The sequence below is a fragment of the Patiria miniata genome, unplaced genomic scaffold, assembly GCF_015706575.1.
Source record: "Patiria miniata isolate m_02_andy unplaced genomic scaffold, ASM1570657v1 HiC_scaffold_16, whole genome shotgun sequence".
In the NCBI taxonomy this organism is placed as follows: Eukaryota; Metazoa; Echinodermata; class Asteroidea; order Valvatida; family Asterinidae; genus Patiria; species Patiria miniata.
The window spans coordinates 14,942,514-14,962,286 of NW_024037054.1; the positions used below are offsets into that span (position 1 = coordinate 14,942,514).

The 19,773-nt window shown below is 40.4% G+C and overlaps 1 protein-coding gene across 2 annotated transcripts in view; it reads right to left on the reverse strand.

Annotated features, from left to right (window-relative positions):
* Positions 1-982: 982 nt before the first annotated feature.
* The window catches only part of LOC119723088 (importin-13-like), a 68,465-nt gene continuing 49,674 nt past the window's right edge, over positions 983-19,773 (reverse strand). For both annotated transcript variants that reach the window (XM_038193600.1, XM_038193601.1), the window contains one exon: positions 983-1,232. In XM_038193600.1, coding sequence (XP_038049528.1) covers positions 1,139-1,232 — 94 coding nt within the window. In that variant the 3' untranslated portion in view covers positions 983-1,138. The remainder of the gene's footprint in view (positions 1,233-19,773) is intronic.

Here is a 19,773-nt window from a genome sequence, read left to right on the forward strand (position 1 = left end):
TTTATTACACAGCTTCACAACAAACTGGTGTTACTCACAAACCCTACACATGGCATAAGTTACACAATGTTTCGCGAAATCAGCTGCAGATGTCGTGACCATTCATGGACTTGAATTAGATGCAGCAAGTGCAACCATACTTGTTCCAAAAGTTACAAATACATGTATATGGGTGAGATTGATCTCATTCAAGGCTCGACAAACATTAAAACCATGAATGCTCATCAGAACATATGATCAAGTAGATCTGCAAACGCAATCATTTCATCATCTACTCAATGGTTTATCGCTGACAAATCTAGCTGGGCATGACGAGAAAAACAGCTCGTTGTGCTGAGTCAAGCATAAAATATCAAACTGATATTTGCACAAGTAAAAAAAAAAATTAAAAAAAATTTCCCCTCCCACATTTTTGTTTGCAGAGATTTCAACCGTTTATCTCTCATCACTTATACGCAAAAAATATTTACACAACAGATTGCGATAAGTTACGAGAGAGAAAAAAATACCTAATTACACAACACCCGTATTAACGAGTGGTATCTTCTGGAGTTACTTAAAAGACAAAGGAGCGTCCATTATCTAAAGGTAAATCCAAAATGTTATTGTTGTGAACCCTTAAAACCTGGATACAAAAATAGGTCCAATAGAACTTTGTTCCTTTGGGGAAAGAAAACAAATTAATAGAAAAGGGGAAAAGTTGATGACATTTTAGACTTTAAACTTGTACTGTATAAGTGCAAACTGAATCAAGTTTGAGTATTTTTAATTTGGTAATAAGTTGTTAAGAGTTGTTGAAAGTGGAATATTGGGGGTGTACAGGGTTGGTTTCCTAGGGTTAGTTCCTAACCGTTGAGCTTTCAAAAGATATAGAGTTGCTGAAGTATTGCTGAAGGGAAGAAGTATTTTTCTCAAGGGAAAAAGACAAGATTGTATTTCACAGATTTGCTATTGCAAACTGATGACAAAGTGATTTTGTGCTTTTCATAGTGTTTTTGAGTGTCCACTCACTTGAAGCGAGCGTTTTCCCGTCTTGACTCGTGACTCGACTCGTCCAGAAAACTCGGAAACTGTCTCACAGCCCCAGGATGTCGGCCGCCGAGAATTCGCTGTTCTTGATCCAGTTTGCACATTTTAGTCAATATTCCGCGTACTCCGTGCCATGAAGGCCACGGCACATCAGGCTGAACTCTGACACCACGTCGCGTATCTGCCGCTTGTGAGCGCGATTTCTGTATGACAAAGGAGTAAAAAAAAAAAAAGAGGATGGTTTTCTGTTTACACAATGAGTGAAATTTTATTTCAACTTGAAAGGATTATGTTGAGGTCACATAAACATTGCTTTTCTGATTGTTATTTACAGTATTGCCCTAAGTCTTGTTATAACATATTTAACAATAATTGTTGTTATTTTTTAAGGCATTCAAAAGTACAGTGGAACGCTGCTATAACGAACATCGTCGGATCCACAGAAATTGTGGCGATCATTTGGTATAGCGATTTTGCACTGGCAGTGCTCCGACACTCACCCAGGGAGGGGGGGGGGCACAACCTCTGAAAAGTGCTTTGCCCCCCCCCCCTCCCCCCGAAAAAATCTTGGTACTGCCCATGGTGAGGGGGGGGGGGGGGGGGGTTGGAGGAGGATGTCATCATCTGTCATTATCATCACTGGCTCTCTCCTACCCCTCTCCATTCTCAGTCTTAGTTCTCAATCCACTTCCTCTATATTACCCATCATATTCCACAATATCAACAATAAAGGTTCTTTTTTTCAGCAGTCCATCATTTTGAGCTAAAACGCTGCTGTTTACACAAAAGGTTGGACCTGGTGGCATTAAGACGCATGCATTCTCAACAATGGTATCTGCATACAATGAACCCCCGCTTTATGGCACACAAGCCCAATCTGTGACCACTAACTTTCAATGCACTGACATAGTTACCTACATGTACAGTACACGTCCTTCGTTTTCCCCAAGGACTCTTTAGGCCAAAAAAAAAAATCTCCGGTTTCTGGTATGCGCGCGCGTGGCCGTAGGCAAAATAAAAAAGGTTTTTTTCAATGAAAGATGATGTCTCAAAACCGCCAAACTCACTGGTTTGACTGGAATCCTGCTGCTGCACAATTTTAACGTGTTTTTAGATTGGGTTATGGTCGAGAATAAGCTTTATGTGGCCTCTCTGGACTCCCATATATTTGCACTAAGTTTAGTCGGGCACCATTTGCAGTCATCAGCCGACATTTGAAGCAAAAAATCAGGTAAAAAAAAAAAAAAAGCTGCGTCACCGCACCACTTTTTGGGCAAGCTCCATACCAGAAAACTTTTTTTTTTGGCCTGAAGTACTCCTTTTTCCACAAAAATTATTCTTTTCGAAATAGCAGCTTGTTTTCAAAATCACTGCCTGTGGAAATGTTTTAAGGCAAAATCATGGGCATTGCCAGACCAATTGAATGGGGGTCGTGAAAAGAATTGATGACCGACCACGCTATGCTGGAAGATAATGCAGCTAGGAATGTTGTTCTAGTTGCCTGGCAGCCCCCCCCAAAAAAAAAAAAAACCCGGGGGGGGGGGGGGGGTAGTGGGGCACCATGTGACCCATGGGGGCTCTGTTAAAGTGGACAATATTCAATGTGGTCGGTACAATGATTTAAAGCAGGGATAAGGTGCTGATGCTTTCCATTCCCTAAAAAAAAAACCAAAACAATAAAACATTGCAAAATGTTTGGGGGGGGGGGAGGAGTCTCCCCCTCCCCTGCTTCCCCTACCCCTGCTGAATAGGCACTGACAGTGTTCAGTAATTGTATCACTAGGCAAATAGATGCAAGTGATTCACTAATGGTACACATTGTGCATTTACATGTACGGTTACACCTCTATGTTCCGGCACCCCTATGTTCCGACTGCACATATTCCTATCCCTAACAAGGTACCGGTACCCTAACCCTAACCAGGAGTAACACAATCTTGGAATATGGGGTGTCGAAACATAGGGGTGTCAGAACATACATGTGGAGCAGTCACCTACATGTACATGTAATGCATGTACAAGCATACCATAATTCCCAGACTGAGAAATACTCACTCACTCTTTACACAGAAAAAAAAACTTGATTCTGAATGTCAAATAGTACTGTATAGCAAGAGAATCAACAAGAAAGCCCATTTTGAGGGGTTTTTTTACACATGGCAATAAATATATTGGTGTGTTCTTTCTCAGTGCTCAATATCTGAAGTGTCCCATTAGATTTTAAGCACAATATTTCATGTTTCCTTGAAAAGAGAATGTTAAAATTGAGAAGTGATTGAGCTGTGGCCCCTATGGGCAAGTCTGAAACGACCCTGAGGAATAGGGCCTACCCAGAAATAAAGACATGAAAGACTCCACTCCTTCAACTGCACTGTACAATGTAATCTGCATACAATGCCTGCCCAGGTACATGGACTGCACTAGATTGCTCAATGTTGTCAGTTCCTTGATTAGGGCATTACGTGTAGCTCAAGTATCAGCACTTTGGGTTAAAGGGGCAGTCAGTGTAGATTGCTTCACAGTGTCCTACATACCAACTACAGAATATTGATTAAAGGGGCAATGGCATGATTTTTTAACTGTAACAAATTTTGTCCAGGTATAACAAATATCTGTTCCTCTGAAATGTATGAAAATAAATGAGGGGGGGGGGGCTGGACCTCTGTTGATGCTAGAGGGTGCTGTTTTTATTTCCAATTTATTCACATTTCATTAAGCTGTAGGGTCAAGGGGATTAGAATATCATGTAAAAAATAGTGAACTTCACTCCTCTTCTGATTCATTACTGAAAAACCATAATTTAAATAGACACTTCTTTAGCACAGTTTATGAAAAATGATGCAGTTTGAAAAGTTGCCAATTTAAAGATAACATGAGAAGAAATTGCTAGGCGTAACCACACATGCCTGTACTTGGCCCCTATTGACTGCACAGTGCCCGAACAAAGCGCGGGTAATTCAATTTGCGTGCTCCCATGCATGCAGGCACTGTGCGATCGGTATTCTCTACCATTCGTTTCATGCAGTGTGACATTGTCACGCAGTAATTTAGACTTGCGTACCCTATCAATCTGCAACTTTTCAAACTGCATCATTTTTCATAAAATGTTGTCAATGTTGGACGATTTACAATCTTCGATAGCAAACGGGGTATCAAAATGTAGCTTACAACATTCCCCAAAGGTCTATATAAATGACGTTATCATAACACGATCAGATTCAAAATTATGACCCCTCCAATGAGTGTGGACTTTTTCTTTTATTTTGGAGGTGTTTATTTCATAATAATTTGGTAGCTTTGTGTTTTCGATGTTTGCAAATGTTGTATACAGGGGTATGAGTGACCACTGATAAAAAATAGCTGAAAACAGCTGAAAAAGATGCCAAAAAGCTGAACTTTGGAAATCTCCTATACTTTTGTACACAGCAAGTGAGGGAAAGAAGCTGAAATCCAAAACAAAAAAAAGCTAAAATCAGCTTTAAAGCTGAGATTTCACACCCCTGTGTATATTACATATACCTTTAAGTTGATCTACATTGCTCATTATGCGCTGTTACTGGATATTCCCCTTTAGCATTACAAGGAAATCATTGCAAGTCCCTCCCTAGGACATGCTTGCAAAATACCGTACATAACAATGGATAGGAAAGGAAATGATAGGCATGAACCTCAAACCGCACACAAAAACCACCTCTGCACCTCTACCTGTGTAGTTCAACCAGGGATTGAGAAATGATTGTTTGCAGTTTAGTCACAAATGATTGAGGAAATCCGCCGGCGGTACAGTTTAAAAAAAAGGCATGCAGGTTTGATCTACAAAGTTGCAAACAAGTTTGTTGACCCCACTTGTAATATTGCAACTATTGTCCTTACAATTATTCTTATCCACAAGCATGTAAAATGCAAGCCAATAAAATGATTACTCAAGCACAATGGTTTATGAGTTTACTGGGCTCTAAAAAAAAAAACTATTATGTGCGCTGTAACTTTTTTTTTATTGGGTTTACTTGTTCTACATGTGTTTCCCCTGAAACATATTTTTTTTCCTTATTAGAGTCTCTACACTCCTCTTGTTAAAGGGAATGTACAACATTTGCTTTTGCTGCAATTTTAAAAATTAAATGGATTTGGAGGATTAGTATGCTATAGCAAATATTTTAAAACTGATTTGTTTCACGTTTTGGGCTTGTAGATGCTGGGAAAACCAAGAAAACCGATGATGTTCTTGTAGTCTGGTTTCCTGACCCCACTTAAGATGAAACAGCTATTTGTAGACTTAAGGAATTGTAAGGTCAGAGAATCAGACTAGCATGCAGGCTTGTACCCCTTCACAGGTGTGTGATCAATTGCAAAGAAAATGCGGAACACCTAAATATGAACAATTCGGAGCAGTTTTTGAAAAAAAGGGCAGTTTTCTCCAACGCTGGTCGGCCGACCAGCGTTGGAAAAATGCTAATTTTCTTGAAATGTCAGCACACCAGGAGCCACAACTTTACAGGATGCTTTAGACTGTCATTCCCTAACAATTCAGTATGGTCTTTCGTGATAATTCGATCATTTCATTTTTTGATGTTTGCAAATGTTGTATCTTCCCTTTAAGTTAGACCAAATGAGAAAGAAGGGGAATTGCAGTTTTAGAAATGGTCATTCTGTAAATTAATGGTTCAAATTGAAATTTTGGTCCCTGTTACCCCAAACTTTGCAATTTGATATTCAAGAATCATTAAAAATAACTTCAAAGTAGTATTTTTTTGGTTAGGAAGGTACATAAATGTTGCTCTTCATAATCATTCACAGAGAAACAAGGCACTAAGGAGTACAACTGGAGTTTAAAATCTCATGCATGTCATATGTAACAGGGCTCAAAAAAAAACCAAGGAACCCCAAATGTATCCAATGGCTCAGGTGTGAGAACCCCATCAGACAGAACAGTAAAAGTATTCCACATGATTTTACTCCAGTGAATACTGGGTAAATAAGTTATCCAAAGCCTCCAATTCAATATCATTCACAACTGGTACGCAAAGAAAAAACATTCATAAGATGGAATTTGCGTTGGCTGATGAAATTCAATATTAGGTTCAGCCCTTCACACTGTATACTCAGTGTGTTACCTCCCAAGTGAAAGTGAGAAAAAAATAACTCGGGTGGGACTTGAACCCACGACCTCCTGCTTTGTATTGCATTTCCATTCGTCTTACCATTTGACCACCGAGCTAGCCGAGAACGGCTGGCTGGTTCGAATCCGGGTACCGCAATGAAGCTGTTCATAAGATGGAATTTGCGTTGGGGTGATGTAAATTCAATCATTAGGTTGAATACAAAAAGAAAAATTGCTGAACAAACTCAGTTTGGACAAGATAAGGTTGCGGTAGCACCATGTGAAAACTCACATGGGGAATAAAGGTTTACAGGGCGAGTTAAAAAGAATGGATAAATGATTTTCTTAAAAAGCAATCATATTTGATACACCAATGAAGTATGTCTTACAACAGCATGTTCATCCACTCATCTAAAAAAAAACCCAGAATTATTGAAATTGATCCATGCTATCAGAAGTTATGCATGTTTTATGAAAAAAAGCTATTTTTATATCTGTCCATGGAATGCCATTTGAAGCAATTGAGCTGAATGAGAATTACAGATTACACACTTGCATTCAAATACACATGAGATTTTAATTATTTGAGTCAAGACTGAAACATTATTGTTACTTTATGGTTTTGTGTTTTGAATATGAGGAACAAGTCAGATCTTTTAGTTTGAAATGTTGTTAGAAGTTTTATCTGTTTTCGTTTGCAAGTTTTCATTCATTCGTGGAGGTGGGAAAACGTCCACGTTTCAGTGTACTCATCAGTTCTTGACACCGTAAATGATCAGTGGTGGACAGCTGAATTTTGTGATCTTTGTATTAAAATAGACGCAACTTGGGAATAGAGCATGCAAATTACGTGAAATTTTCACAGTTCCCAGTGAATAACATGAACTTTATCCCTGTGTTATTTTTATGAAATGTAGCGAGCCACATAATCGTTAAAACTTTTTATTTTTTATATTTTGGTCACTTTCTTTTTGACTCACCCTGTATGTATAGGACCTGAATACCAATACCTCCAGTGATTGCCAAAGTATATCTATCTTTTCTGAAATTCTTTTCCAAATATTGTTTCATGATTTAAGTTTTATGTAATGATGTAATCAATGCAATGACTAATTGTTCTTGGGATTAGTTTGGCTTATCAGAAGAGCGGGGAGGGGAGGGGGGACTCTTTACTTTATCATAATGCTGTCTGTCAATGTTTCGCAGGTGGGGACGGAATCTGTGCAAATACAAAGAGCTATCAATTTATCCAAATAAATATGCTATTATCACTTTGGTAACACTATTTGTCCAGGAACAATCTGGGAACCTACTGGGACGTGTGCTTTTTTAACACAATTTTAGAACTGTGTTTTAATAAATTGGAGAAGCCATTTTGGTGCAATTCCGCTATGTTTCTGCGATGTGTGCCATCATGTTTATGCTTTCATACAATGCAGTTTTTAAAAACTTCTTTAACATCAATGCTCTCTACAAAAGTTTGTCTAATTGGACTAAGGTTTTATTAATATTCATTGCTTATAATTCTGCACTTTTCCCTGTGTTTGGTCAATGGAAAAACTAGTTGGCATTGTATGCCAGACTTGGTGTCAAACTATGTCCATGACTTCAGCTAAAAACTCATGGAGGCTCAATGCCCCCCCCCCCACCCCCACATCCTCCCCCCCCCCCCCCCCACACACCAGAAATAAAGGGATGCGTCTTTGGAGACTTAAGAATCTGAGACCATAAAAAAGTCTCCGGTTTCTGGTATGGAGCTTGCCCCAAAAGTGGTGCGGCGATGCGGGGTTTTTTTCCCTATTTTTTTCTTCTTCAAATGTTGGCTGATGTTGCAGATGACGCTTCGATTCCCTTTAAACTCTCAAAAATATCCTTCAGAGTGGAGATTGAGGTGACCAGGCTCAGTAAGGCCATAAGGCTTGAGAATTCTGCACCCACTTACGATCTCGACCGACACGAACTTTCTTCGGGAAATTTGGATAGTCAATACAAGACAAAAATCAGAGAAAACGGTAACGTCAGACCATACAGCGACATCGAGATCGTGCATGTGCTGCCAGGCTGGTCATTAGTCTGCTCCCTTACATATTGTGCTAATTAAAAAGGGTTTGCAGGTTCCAGATACACGACCATTGCTTCCTCAGTCTGGCTTCCAGATGCACAATTACAAAATGACAACACCTGGTGCCCGACTAAATTTAGTGCAAAATATATAGAAGCCAAGAGAGGCCACATAAAGCTTATACTCGATTGTGACCCCATCTAAAAACACGTTAATATTGTGGAGCAGCAGGATTCCAGTCAAACCAGTGAGTTTGGCGGTTTTGAGACATCATCTTAAATTGAATTTTTTGTTGTTGTAATTTTGCCGACGCGCATGGCTACAGCGATGCGCGAAGACCAGAAACCGGAGCCTTTTTTTTTGGCCTAATCAAATAATATACAACATGAATCAAAATTGGAATTGTAGTTTTTGGGGAGGGGGAGGGGGAGGGGTGGACAGCAAGATTTGAGATTTTTACAGAAAGTGTAAAAAATAAGACGAATATCCCCAAAATTTACAGACGAACAAACAAAACCAAAACAATGTGAGTGTGCCAGATCTTCTGTAGAACTGATATCAATGCAACTTCTATACAGGCTACCTGGTCTTTATCAGGATTTTAAAAAGGGGGTGTGTCTCTTTATCTGAGTAAGAAGGAGAGACAATTTGTTCGCGGCTAGATTAAGATGAGTATACAAGATTCCTCTGGCTAACTCTTTTGTCTAACCTGGTTACGCAACGGAAACCATTGAGTTGAACAGAAATAGATTTCAGGACATGCATCTTGAAAACACACAGTTCAGACCCAGTAAGGCCCAGGACAATCTTCGGCGCTTTCTGCCAGCCTCCATCATTCATCACGTTTGTTGTATATTCTGTTTAATTTAATTGTTCATTTTTTTACAATGGTGATGTTTGGAAATAAATTAAATCAAATCAAATCAAATCAAATCAACAAATTTAACATTGTCCATCACTACAAAGGAAGGAAGATTAGGCACGATTGTTAACCAGTTCGCGTCGAAAGACGTGATAACACGCACTGGCTGTTTTTATACACAGGCACGGCTGACAGGTTAAAACGTCAAGATTGCCTCGACTCGCCTCAAAGCAAAGCACGTGAAGTGTGAGGAGGCTGACCATGGGTTGATCTTGAATTAGCTGTTGTGCATGGCCTTATTGTTCGACAATTTACGTTCCAGTACACACCTCGGAGTATTGAAACATATGAGGTTTTGGCAAGAAATATCGTACAAATAATGTTGAAATGCATGCGAATCAGTGTTTGTGGCATTTGGCTGTATGTATCAGAAGTTGGCTGAAAAATTTTGCCTTTTGCGAAAATCTAAATTTTCAGCAAAAATAAACCCGGCGCGAAGTGGTTAAGAATCTAATCAAGAAATATATCAATAACATGAATCAAAATTAGAATTGTGGTATTTGGGGGTGGGGTAGGGGAAGGGGGGAAAGGAGGGGTGGACAGTGCGAAGTGGTTAAGAATCTAATCGAGTAATATATCAATAACATGAATCAAAATTGGAATTGTGGTATTTGGGGGTGGCGTAGGGGAAGGGGGGAAAGGAGGGGTGGACAGCAAGATTTGAGATTCTTACAGTAAGTTAAAAAAAAAAAATGTTACGGAGGAACAAACAAAACCAAAACAATGTGAGGGTGCCAGGTCTTCAATAGAACTGATATCACTGCAACTGCCGAACAGCCTACCTGGTCTTTAATAGGATTTTTAAAAAGGGGGAGTGTGTCTCTTTATCTATGTAAGAAGGACATTGTAGACACAGTGCTTTCAACTCTTCCTGTCTAAAGGGATACAAGTAATTTACCGTTCTCACTTATATGTTCAAGGTCTTATAATTTTTTTAATGCAAACTTAAATTGTTCCTTTTGAAATGTAATATATTTAATATTTAATGTGTCTCTGCCCTAAGACTTTGTATGGCAATCCTCCTTGGAGCCCATTATTACTTTTCATAACTTTGTCTACTGCTTAGAAGCATAATTGTTTTTCTGTAATAATTTGTCTGTTTGTTATGTTATGGCATGCCTGATACGAGCTATGCTTTCAAGGTTTTGCCACCTCTACTGGCCTATGTATCTTAACCAATATTTGTGATGCGTTCAAGCTAAATGAGTCGTTTGTCGACCCAATTTGGGGGTTTTTTTTACAAATTTGAAAAGAGCACAATCTTAGCATTACTGCTGTGAAAACCGCATGCTGGTACCATCTTTAGTTCAAAAATTATGGAAGTCAGAACACCAATAGATGTGATGAAGTGATGTGATGAAGTGGCCCTATTTTGGCCTGAATCTCCAAATGAAAGTTCCCGACAAACGACTCATTTAGCTTGATCGCATCACATTTGTATTATTCTTCATTTCTGCCATAAGAGGAAATAAATGTGTTGTGAATGAAGTATGTGCAAGGGCATTCTAAAAACAAATGGTTTATTTTACTCCAGAATTTGCCACAAGACATGGTATTACAAATACATTGTTGAAATGAAAGTTGTCAGTGGCGTAAATCTGTGCCAGTAAATGGGGGATGATCAAAATCCAAAAATTGCCCGGTCGTGGAAATTTCGAAAAGCTGGGGAGAGGGGGGGGGGGGGGGGGGGGGGGGGGGGCTGGACACCACATTACACCATGGGGCGCTCTTCAGGATATACATGTACATGTATATCAGTACTCGCGCTTACATCAAAACGGCGCATTTTAAAAGCTTTTGTACTTTCTTTCTCCACTTTTCAGTGCTATTTGAATACATTTTGGTTGTTGGGATGTTCGACAAATACCTTGAAATATGCATTTTGAAATTTATTATTTTTGGGATTAGATGGAGATTGAAGCACTGACCCTCAATACTATTAAACAGTTGAGCTTAAAATAAGTTTTTACAGGTTCTTTTAATGATCAGGAAAACATGAAATCTGACACAAACGTTTTTCTGCTGCACCTGTCAATTCCAAGAACTGCATTATCAAAATCCCTCCCTCTCAAAACAAAACAAAACAAACACAAATGTGTTTCAAATCCGATTTTAAAGTGATGACATTGCTATTTTGAGCAATTATCTTGTATTGTTTAATACCTTTCCAAGGCTGGTGATTACAGAACAATACAAAATTAACTGGGGCAACTACGCCAAGCAATTATCTTGTTGGTGTGCTTGTTGGATACTGTGATTGTCAGATCAAATGTTAAGCAATTGTCAGATCAAATATTAAACAAAAGTGCAATTCGAAGGCCAGCTATATCGTCACTGACACCACAAACTTACATGTATACCCAGTGGTCCCTGTGTACACCGTACAGTAACGCCGTGCCGTGGCCTTGTGGTCATGGAGCATTGAATTTGTGGTCTGCAGGTAATTCTGCAGGTTGTGGGTTCGAGTCCAGCCCGGGGTTATGGTGCGTGTGCCCTTGAGCAAGGCGCTCTGTCACGCATTGCTTCTCTCCACCCAGGAGTAGATGGGTACATGTGTACCTGTGAGGGCAGTGTTGGTGACTGTGAGAGGTTGATTACAGCCAAGAGCGCCGAAATGGCTGCCTACCGGCCGTGTATGCTCCCCGGGAGTTGAGAAGGTTTCAGGAGTGTTTGCCCGCTGAAACAGGCAAAATAATAATTGTAAAGCACATTGATACCCCATTGAGGCATAAAAGCGCTATATAAATGCCTGCTATTAGGACTACAAAATTCCGTAAACGGGCGACAGAGTTTTTTCGAATCGCGTCTGCATTAGGGCGACACGCCTTATTGGGTGACAAATTGGTGTCACCATATTGTTAAAACCACCATTAGGACAAGGAATGTTATTGTCGCAAACCATCTAGATCGGTTCCTCGTGGTTCAAAACATACTTTTATTGAAATTCGTGGAGGCAGGATAAGGCAAACTTGGGTTAGGTGACATTTTAGGTTTGTGCACAAGTATATGGGAAAGTCGCCCTATTATAGCATTAGTAGAAATTCTTTAATACGTGTAAAGGTACCATTAAGGAGACACGTTATCGTAATTTCTTTGCACGATGGGAGACATGGGGTAAAATTTTGCCTCTAAAGGGGGGCTGTGACATTAGGGAGCCATGAAAATGTCTCCCTTATGTCACACCCCCCTTTAGAGGCAAAATCTACGGATTTATGCCACTGGAGGGTAGGATTTTACCCATGCACTCAACATGCATGAATTGGTTCCATATGTAGTACTATCATGAAATGGGCCTGTCAATTTCTTCAAAAGGGCTTGAGAATGTCCAAAACGTGACAGTTTTGAGGACAATTAAACAAGCAAATTGACTATCTCATCAATATCATACACACATCTGTGTCCCACTTGACAACACATTCGCATCCTTGTTGGGTGGTCACTGTAGTCACGATCCAATGTCCGAATCCTTCAACTGATTAATAGTATTCATTGCTACGATTAGAAAGCTAAGGACGTCAAACAGAACTGAACTTGGCACGAAGCCAGTTTGCGAAGTGGGTCCTCGGCGATAATAATAATCGGCCTTCAACGATGATCTCAAAACTTGTTTATTAGTTTTTCGGACAGATTAAATTTGAAAAGCTTGTTTACAGCGGGGTTGTTTATTTCGTAAGCGGAGTGAAGTTCAGTCCCAGAATGCATGACCGCTCTTTGGGACATTGACAGGAAAAGAGGATTGAAGATCAAGATACAGAGCCCGCTCCCCATTCTAAGTGCCAAAGTTCACGGACTTGCTGATGAATGCAAGTTTAAATGTCCGTTTAAATGTCCTATAAAGCCACCCGTGTCCTCAACTTCATCATGAGAAACTTCTACCCAGCCTCAAAGTCCGTCAAAGAGAAATTATATTTCACCCTGGTTAGGCCCCTCCTTGAATATGGGAGTACTGCTTGGAACCCATATGCCACCAAAAACATCTCTTCACTTGAAAGAGTCCAGAGGCGAGCTGCACGTTTCGTCTGCAAGGATTTTTCAAGAAGAAGCAGCGTAACTCAGATTTTGGCTACCCTGGGTTGGACATCACTTGAAGAGAGGAGGGAATTAAACCAACTAGTATATTTGTACAAGGTCATCAACAACACAGTAAACATTCAACCAGATGCACTGCAACCGAAAAGTAACAGACAAAGGAGGGGGAACAACTGCCAATTTAATGAAATCACCACAAGAACCAATGTCTACATGCAATCTTTCTTACCAAGAACAGTCAGAAAATGGAACAAATTACCCCAAGATGTCATCAATGCCCCAAACCACAATCAATTTAAATCATTGATTTACTTATTATGCCACTCTCCAAGCCTCTTAGTTATACTTCCTTGAGGAGTTCTGAAGAGGATAACCACCAAGTACCAAGTACCAAGTTTCATAGACTTCCATCTTTGCTAAAACTCTGATTTCAGTCATTCTGATAAGCACCACTAGCTCCCAGGACAATCCTGATTGCTACTCAAGTTTGGGCCGAGTCCAAAGGGCACAGATTACACATCTGGAAGTGTGTTTGCCTCACTTGGCACGTTCGTTCTCTTCTCTTGCGAACTACATGTACCAGCATGTGAGCCTGAGGTGCACTCGTATACTAGGGAGTTGTGTCTCATAGGGCTGTGCTGACAATGATATTAAAAGGGAAAGGTCACATAGCCATTACTGGGAGTAGGGGCAGTGGGATGTTAGAGGTCCACTGTGTCTTGGGCGCGGCATCTGAGTGGCGGGGCCCAGTCCTCTCCTCTCGCCGTCTTACCTTCCCGGAACGAATCAGGTACCCATTTTACTGTTGGGTCGTCAGAGAGAGTTTTCCAGTTTTTGGTCCGAAAGGGGTTCGAACCGCCAACCTTCCACTCCATAGCTCCACGCTCTTACCGCTCGGCTACGAGGCCCCTCTATACAATACATGCACCAAATATTCAAATATTCTCTATCTGTCAAAGAAGCTGGTAGCATTTTCCAAATCCAATTTTTTGAAAAATGTATGCGGTCTGAAGAAGATGAGGAGAAATGTCTTTGATGTCATTTTAATTGTATAAGTTTGCATCTTTAAATTCTTTCAAGTATTAGCTAGTCAGCTACATCAAAAAAAAAATTAATAAATAAATACCAAAACGAACATGATGTTCTTAATGTTTACAAAACTCATTGTTCACTCAAATCCTAATTAGTGGACCATTTCATTCAACCAGGGTGTGCGCATGCACTTCTTGACTGGCACATGCAATCTCCGCAGTTTAGGCTGTAGCACGTACCGGTAACATTGTCTGGTGGAACTTTGAAATAGTCGGTCCGAGACCACGAGGCAGGCCACGGAAGACCTGGCATGAGACGCTGGCAGAAGACCTCAGACAGTCAAACCTCGCCAATGTGGATGTCAGAAATCAGACTGAGTGGAACAGGGCCATTAAGGAAAGACAACGTCTCACCCCACAGCGTGGGAAAAATGGACGTTAAATGGAAACGATGATACAAGATTTTAGGCTTTGCATGGTGGAGTATCGGTATTGTTTCGGTTTAGGTTACCCCAAGTGGTAATAACTACTGTCGCTCAGTAGATATTTAGTTCTGATAAGAACTTGTCCTGCTTATTATCAGCTTTCACTAAGTAGTTTTTAGTTCTGATAAGAACAGTCCTGCTTAGTTCTAAAAGAACTTGTCTTGGAAATGATGATGATGAGTAGTGCTGTTAAATCGGGCCCAGGATTAAATTTGACGTCGGGAAACATTGCCGTAAATCATAGGTCCATGCGTTTAACTTTCAACCTTGCTTTGTAAATACTAGCCGTGACGTCACAAGCTTGCACTCACAGTTGCTTTCACACGGAGTTTGAACTGGCCTGAAGGTGCAACCATCTACAAATATAGGTCACTTTTATCATAAGTGGAGGTATGCATCAAGTTTAAAATCAACTTTGGCCCGGTCACTCGGCAGATAAACAAGCAGAGGGTGGTCCAAAAACAGGTGGAAAACCAAAAAATCTGGGATTGCATCAGATTGTACACAGACCCCACCAATGAGAGTGATGCACATTTCGTAAACAGGTTAATGACTGGTCCAAGTGATAAATAAACAAATAAACAGTAAACCTAGCCCTACATGTGAGTGCCAACAAGAGAATAAAGTCCGTAGGAGATATGGCAACAATCACTGTACAGGGCGAGTCAAAAAAGAAGAAGAAACCCAAATGGTGCCCCCCTATTTTTTAAAAGATTTTCTGCACGTAGCGTTTTCCAAATCTAGGATGTGAAAGCCCAAGTAATAAGCTTTCTTTTAGTGAAAGAATCATTCTAATGTACTTTTCGGTTGTGGAATTTTGAACACAAACACTGTTTTTTAACCATGTCCACGGATCACATTTAAGGTACGTGATATTTCAGTCAAAACCATGTCGTATCCTAAAACTGATATCAGAATAATCCCATAAGTCTCCGGGGTAGCCAATTAGAACGCAGGGCATTGTAAAGCATGATCTTTTAACATTGGAAGCAGCAGGTATTTAAATGAATGTTATGATAAGTAAGTGCCAGTTGTCATGGTTATGAGAGTGTTCTGATGTGTTTTATTGGAATAGTTTTCGTTTTGCTGAAATATCACTACCTTTATTGTGATCTGTGGACAAGGTTAAAAAAACGGTGTTTGTGTTCAAAATTCCATAACTGGAAAAGTACATGAGCGATTTGAATGATTCTTTCACTAAAAGAAAGCTTTCATTTGGGCTTTTATATCCTAGATTTGGAAAGCACTACATGCAGAACTTCTTTGAAAAATAGGGGCACTATTTGGGTTTCCTTACTCACATTAAGATTTTTACTTACTTTTACTCACCCTGTAGATACTGACATGCCAATCGTTAAAGTTTTAAAACTTGTTTTCCTTCAAATTTACCACAAAGGGATCCTAGCTGAATTAAAATCATTCAAAAGTTGACCATAGAGTAGGGTTTGAACCTGTGACCTGCATTGACCCCAGAGATCAGGCCTAAAGTCAAGAAGCTAGCAACATTAGCAATGCTGCAAACCTGGGAAATAGCAAATGGGCATCACCCACAGATGATATGGCTTTTCATTGAAACTCTTCCAATCAGCCATAACAGTAAACTTAATGATTGAACAAAGAGAATGACTTTCCACTGAGCTTGCAAGCCAATCACAGTGGCTCATGGGACTTGCCACCGAGCTCGCAAACCAATCACGGTGGCTCATGGAACTTTCCACTGAGCTTGCCAGCCAATTACAGTGGCTAATGCAACTTGCCACTGAGCTTGCAGGCCAATCACAGTGGCTCATGGAACTTTCCACTGAGCTTGCAAGCCAATCACAGTGGCTCATGGAACTTTCCACTGAGCTTGCCAGCCAATCACAGTGGCTCATGGAACTTTCCACTGAGCTTGCAGGCCAATCACAGTGGCTCATGGAACTTGCCACTGAGCTTGAAGGCCAATCACAGTGGCTCATGCAACTTTGCAATGAGCTTGCAAGCCAATCACAGTGGCTCATGGAACTTTCTACTGAGCTTGCAAGCCAATCACAGTGGCTCATGCAACTTTCCATGGATCTTGCAAGCCAATCACAGTGGCTCATGAACTTTCTACTGAGCTTGCATGCCAATCACAAGTGGCTCACGGAACTTTCCACTGAGCTTGCAAGCCAATCACAGTGGCTCATGGAACTTTCTACTGAGCTTGCAAGCCAATCACAATGGCTCATGGAACTTTCTCCTGAGCTTGCAAGCCAATCACAGTGGCTCATGGAACTTTTCAATGAGCTTCCAGCCAATCACAGTGGCCTATGCACTTCTCCACGCATGCATGGGTTAAAGCTGCATTGTACATTAACCTTCCTGCTGTCTGAACAGTCACAGACAGTCAAAAAATCAATCCTCTTCCCCTGCCATGCCTTTTACACTGGCTAGCCACCAACAGTCAGATCATATTTCTATATCATATACAAGCACTGTGACTAGTCAAATTCAGTCAACCGACAAAGGCAGGCAAGTGGTAGGCACAGCTGGCTTATCAATCACCTACAGTCAAAGCATAGCTGTATCAAGTTACATAAACAGTCACAGCCAGTCAATCCTGCTTTATGTAGGCTGGGAGCTCTTATCTGTTAAAAACAGTCACTTGACTGATTATGACTAAAAGGACAACTTCGCACAGAGTGTATGTTTGCATAGGAGGGTTAATGCAACAAAAAATTCTTTCTAAATTCAAATCCAGTCATGAACTGCTCGACAAGTCAAGACTTGTCATAATTGTTTGCACATTGGTTTTTACAACCAAGGTTATTTGTCTTTGATATACCGGTAACATTCAGTGAACAGCTACAAATATACAATTATGCAAACATGTATGCAAAATGTAAACACAGTTCTATTTTTGCCCTTGAACATGTTATGATCAAGTCCATTCTTATCTCAGTTGGGCAAATGTCACTGTTTTTTTCTTGGAATATACGGTATTTATAAGCCTAAAGACCATGAGAGACCCCCTTTTATGTTTCTATTGCTGTAAAATACCGGTAGGAAGGACACCATTCCTATTGTTCTTCTGCCAATGAATCACGAGTGAAACAAATGTTTAATGTTTTTAAAGTGTGCACTGTTTCAAGAACGAATAGTGCGACTGAGACTTTAAAAGACAGCAAATCTGAGAAAAACGAACTTGGAGGGGGAAGAGGAAGGGGGGGGGGGAGAAGAGGAAGGGGGGAAGGTGGTAAATGAATTTAGAGGATGAAAACATTAAGAATCATTGTGGTACACCACAGATTTTGTTTTCTTGTTCAAGAGTGTATACATTGTAGTATGTATTTGAAGTGGCACTTTAGGATGGCACTAGTACTATTCACTGTTACCAAATTTTCAATTTTCAATTTTCAAAAAACTGAAGCAGTTGCTGATCCAGGATTTCCAAAGAAGGTGGCGGAGATGCTGAAATCAACAGAGCAACCACTCACATCAGTAATGTTGAAAAATGCATTTCCAGAAAGGAAAAGTTCCATTTCCCCCCTCCCCCCGGAAATGAACAAAGAAATTGACTGGAGTGGTGTTTGAACCTGCAAACTCCGGATTGCCGTTCCAGTGGTCTACCAACTGAGCCATCCCCGGCCATTTTGTTCACGTCTCTGTTCAACAGGCACTAGTCAGAAGCTTCAAGCGCCCCTTGAACAAAGACACTGACAGAATGGGGAGCCACCAAATAGGGCTGGATAGCTCAGTTGGTAGAGTACCGGAACAGCAATCCGGAGGTTGCAGGTTCAAACTCGACCCAGTTAATTTATTTGTTCAACTTTAAAAACTATTATAATGCACCTAATCAGTTTCCCTTTGTGGTTTTTTGAAGGAAAAACAATAAATTAAAATCGGTTGGAATAACGGGCGTGTGGGTGTTCAGCGATCCAACCCCCCTCCCCCATCCCCATGCCTCCCCCCCCCCCCCCCCCCCCCCACTGATGCCCATTAAATCTTCCCTTGTTAACTTGTGTACATAGGACGAAGGCACAAGAGAGGGTGTTTGGGAGATGGGGCATATCTGCATTGTCAAACAGGGTCAGAAAGCCCGAAAAACAAGTCACGGTGAACAGAGAGGGATTTCGAAATAAGCTTAAAAAAACATCCAAAAACCCAGATCCACAGTACGTGCCAAGCCGAATTTCATCACGCTGAATGTTGTTCTGTACACAGTAGATAAGATAAGGATATTACGAGGAGTCATGCAATTTGTTTTGAGTGTCAACATTGCTATACAAGGACACAGATTAAAGGTACAAACATTGCATAATTTGGGTTATTGTGCACTTTTTTTCATTTGAAGCAACAAACTTGCTCAAAATCTGAAGTAGGGAGCACAACAACTAACCTGTTTGTTGAATTCAATATTTATGTTTGTTGAAGTTTCAGTTTAGTGGATATTATACATTTTGAGAAAACGGTGAAAATGTATGCGACATTTTTGGGTCTCGTAACTATATTCCGTTAATAAGGCACGTAAAAAAGTGTGCCATTGGACACACTATTTTAAAACCACTTTCAATGTTACTATGTAGTTTTCATACCATTTCAGGCGGAATAATTTCACAGGGTATCTAGTACCCTCCCTATCTTCACTTTTAGTGAGATTTCTGTCATGAAAATTGGTAATTCCAGGTAATTTCAAATGATCCTATGTGGCTTTACACGCAAGTACAAGAACGGCAAAATTCCTGATTGAAGCTGGTCCGGAGGAATGAATGGTTTAGAGAATACCAGATTTAAGGATGTTGAGGAAGGGATTTCTAGAAAAGAAGACAAACACATTCCATCTCCCCCCTGTCCTTATTTTTTGAGCTGGGGTCACAATTCCTACCTTCAGATGTACATTTTGGCAGGTGCCAAAATGCTGTGGTATGTTTGGGAGGGGGGGGGGCCTCAATTTGCCTCCCTACCCCCTGTGCATCCCCCTCCCCACCCCTCCCCCGATCATCAATAGAAAATCATCCAGAAAAGAACTTGGACAAGTTATGTTTGTCTTGTTTGCTGTTTTCGTTGTGTTCAATTACTATTGCACCTGTCTATATTTGTTTACCATTTGAATACATGTTACTTTTCTTTCATTTATTTGAAAAAGTGCAACA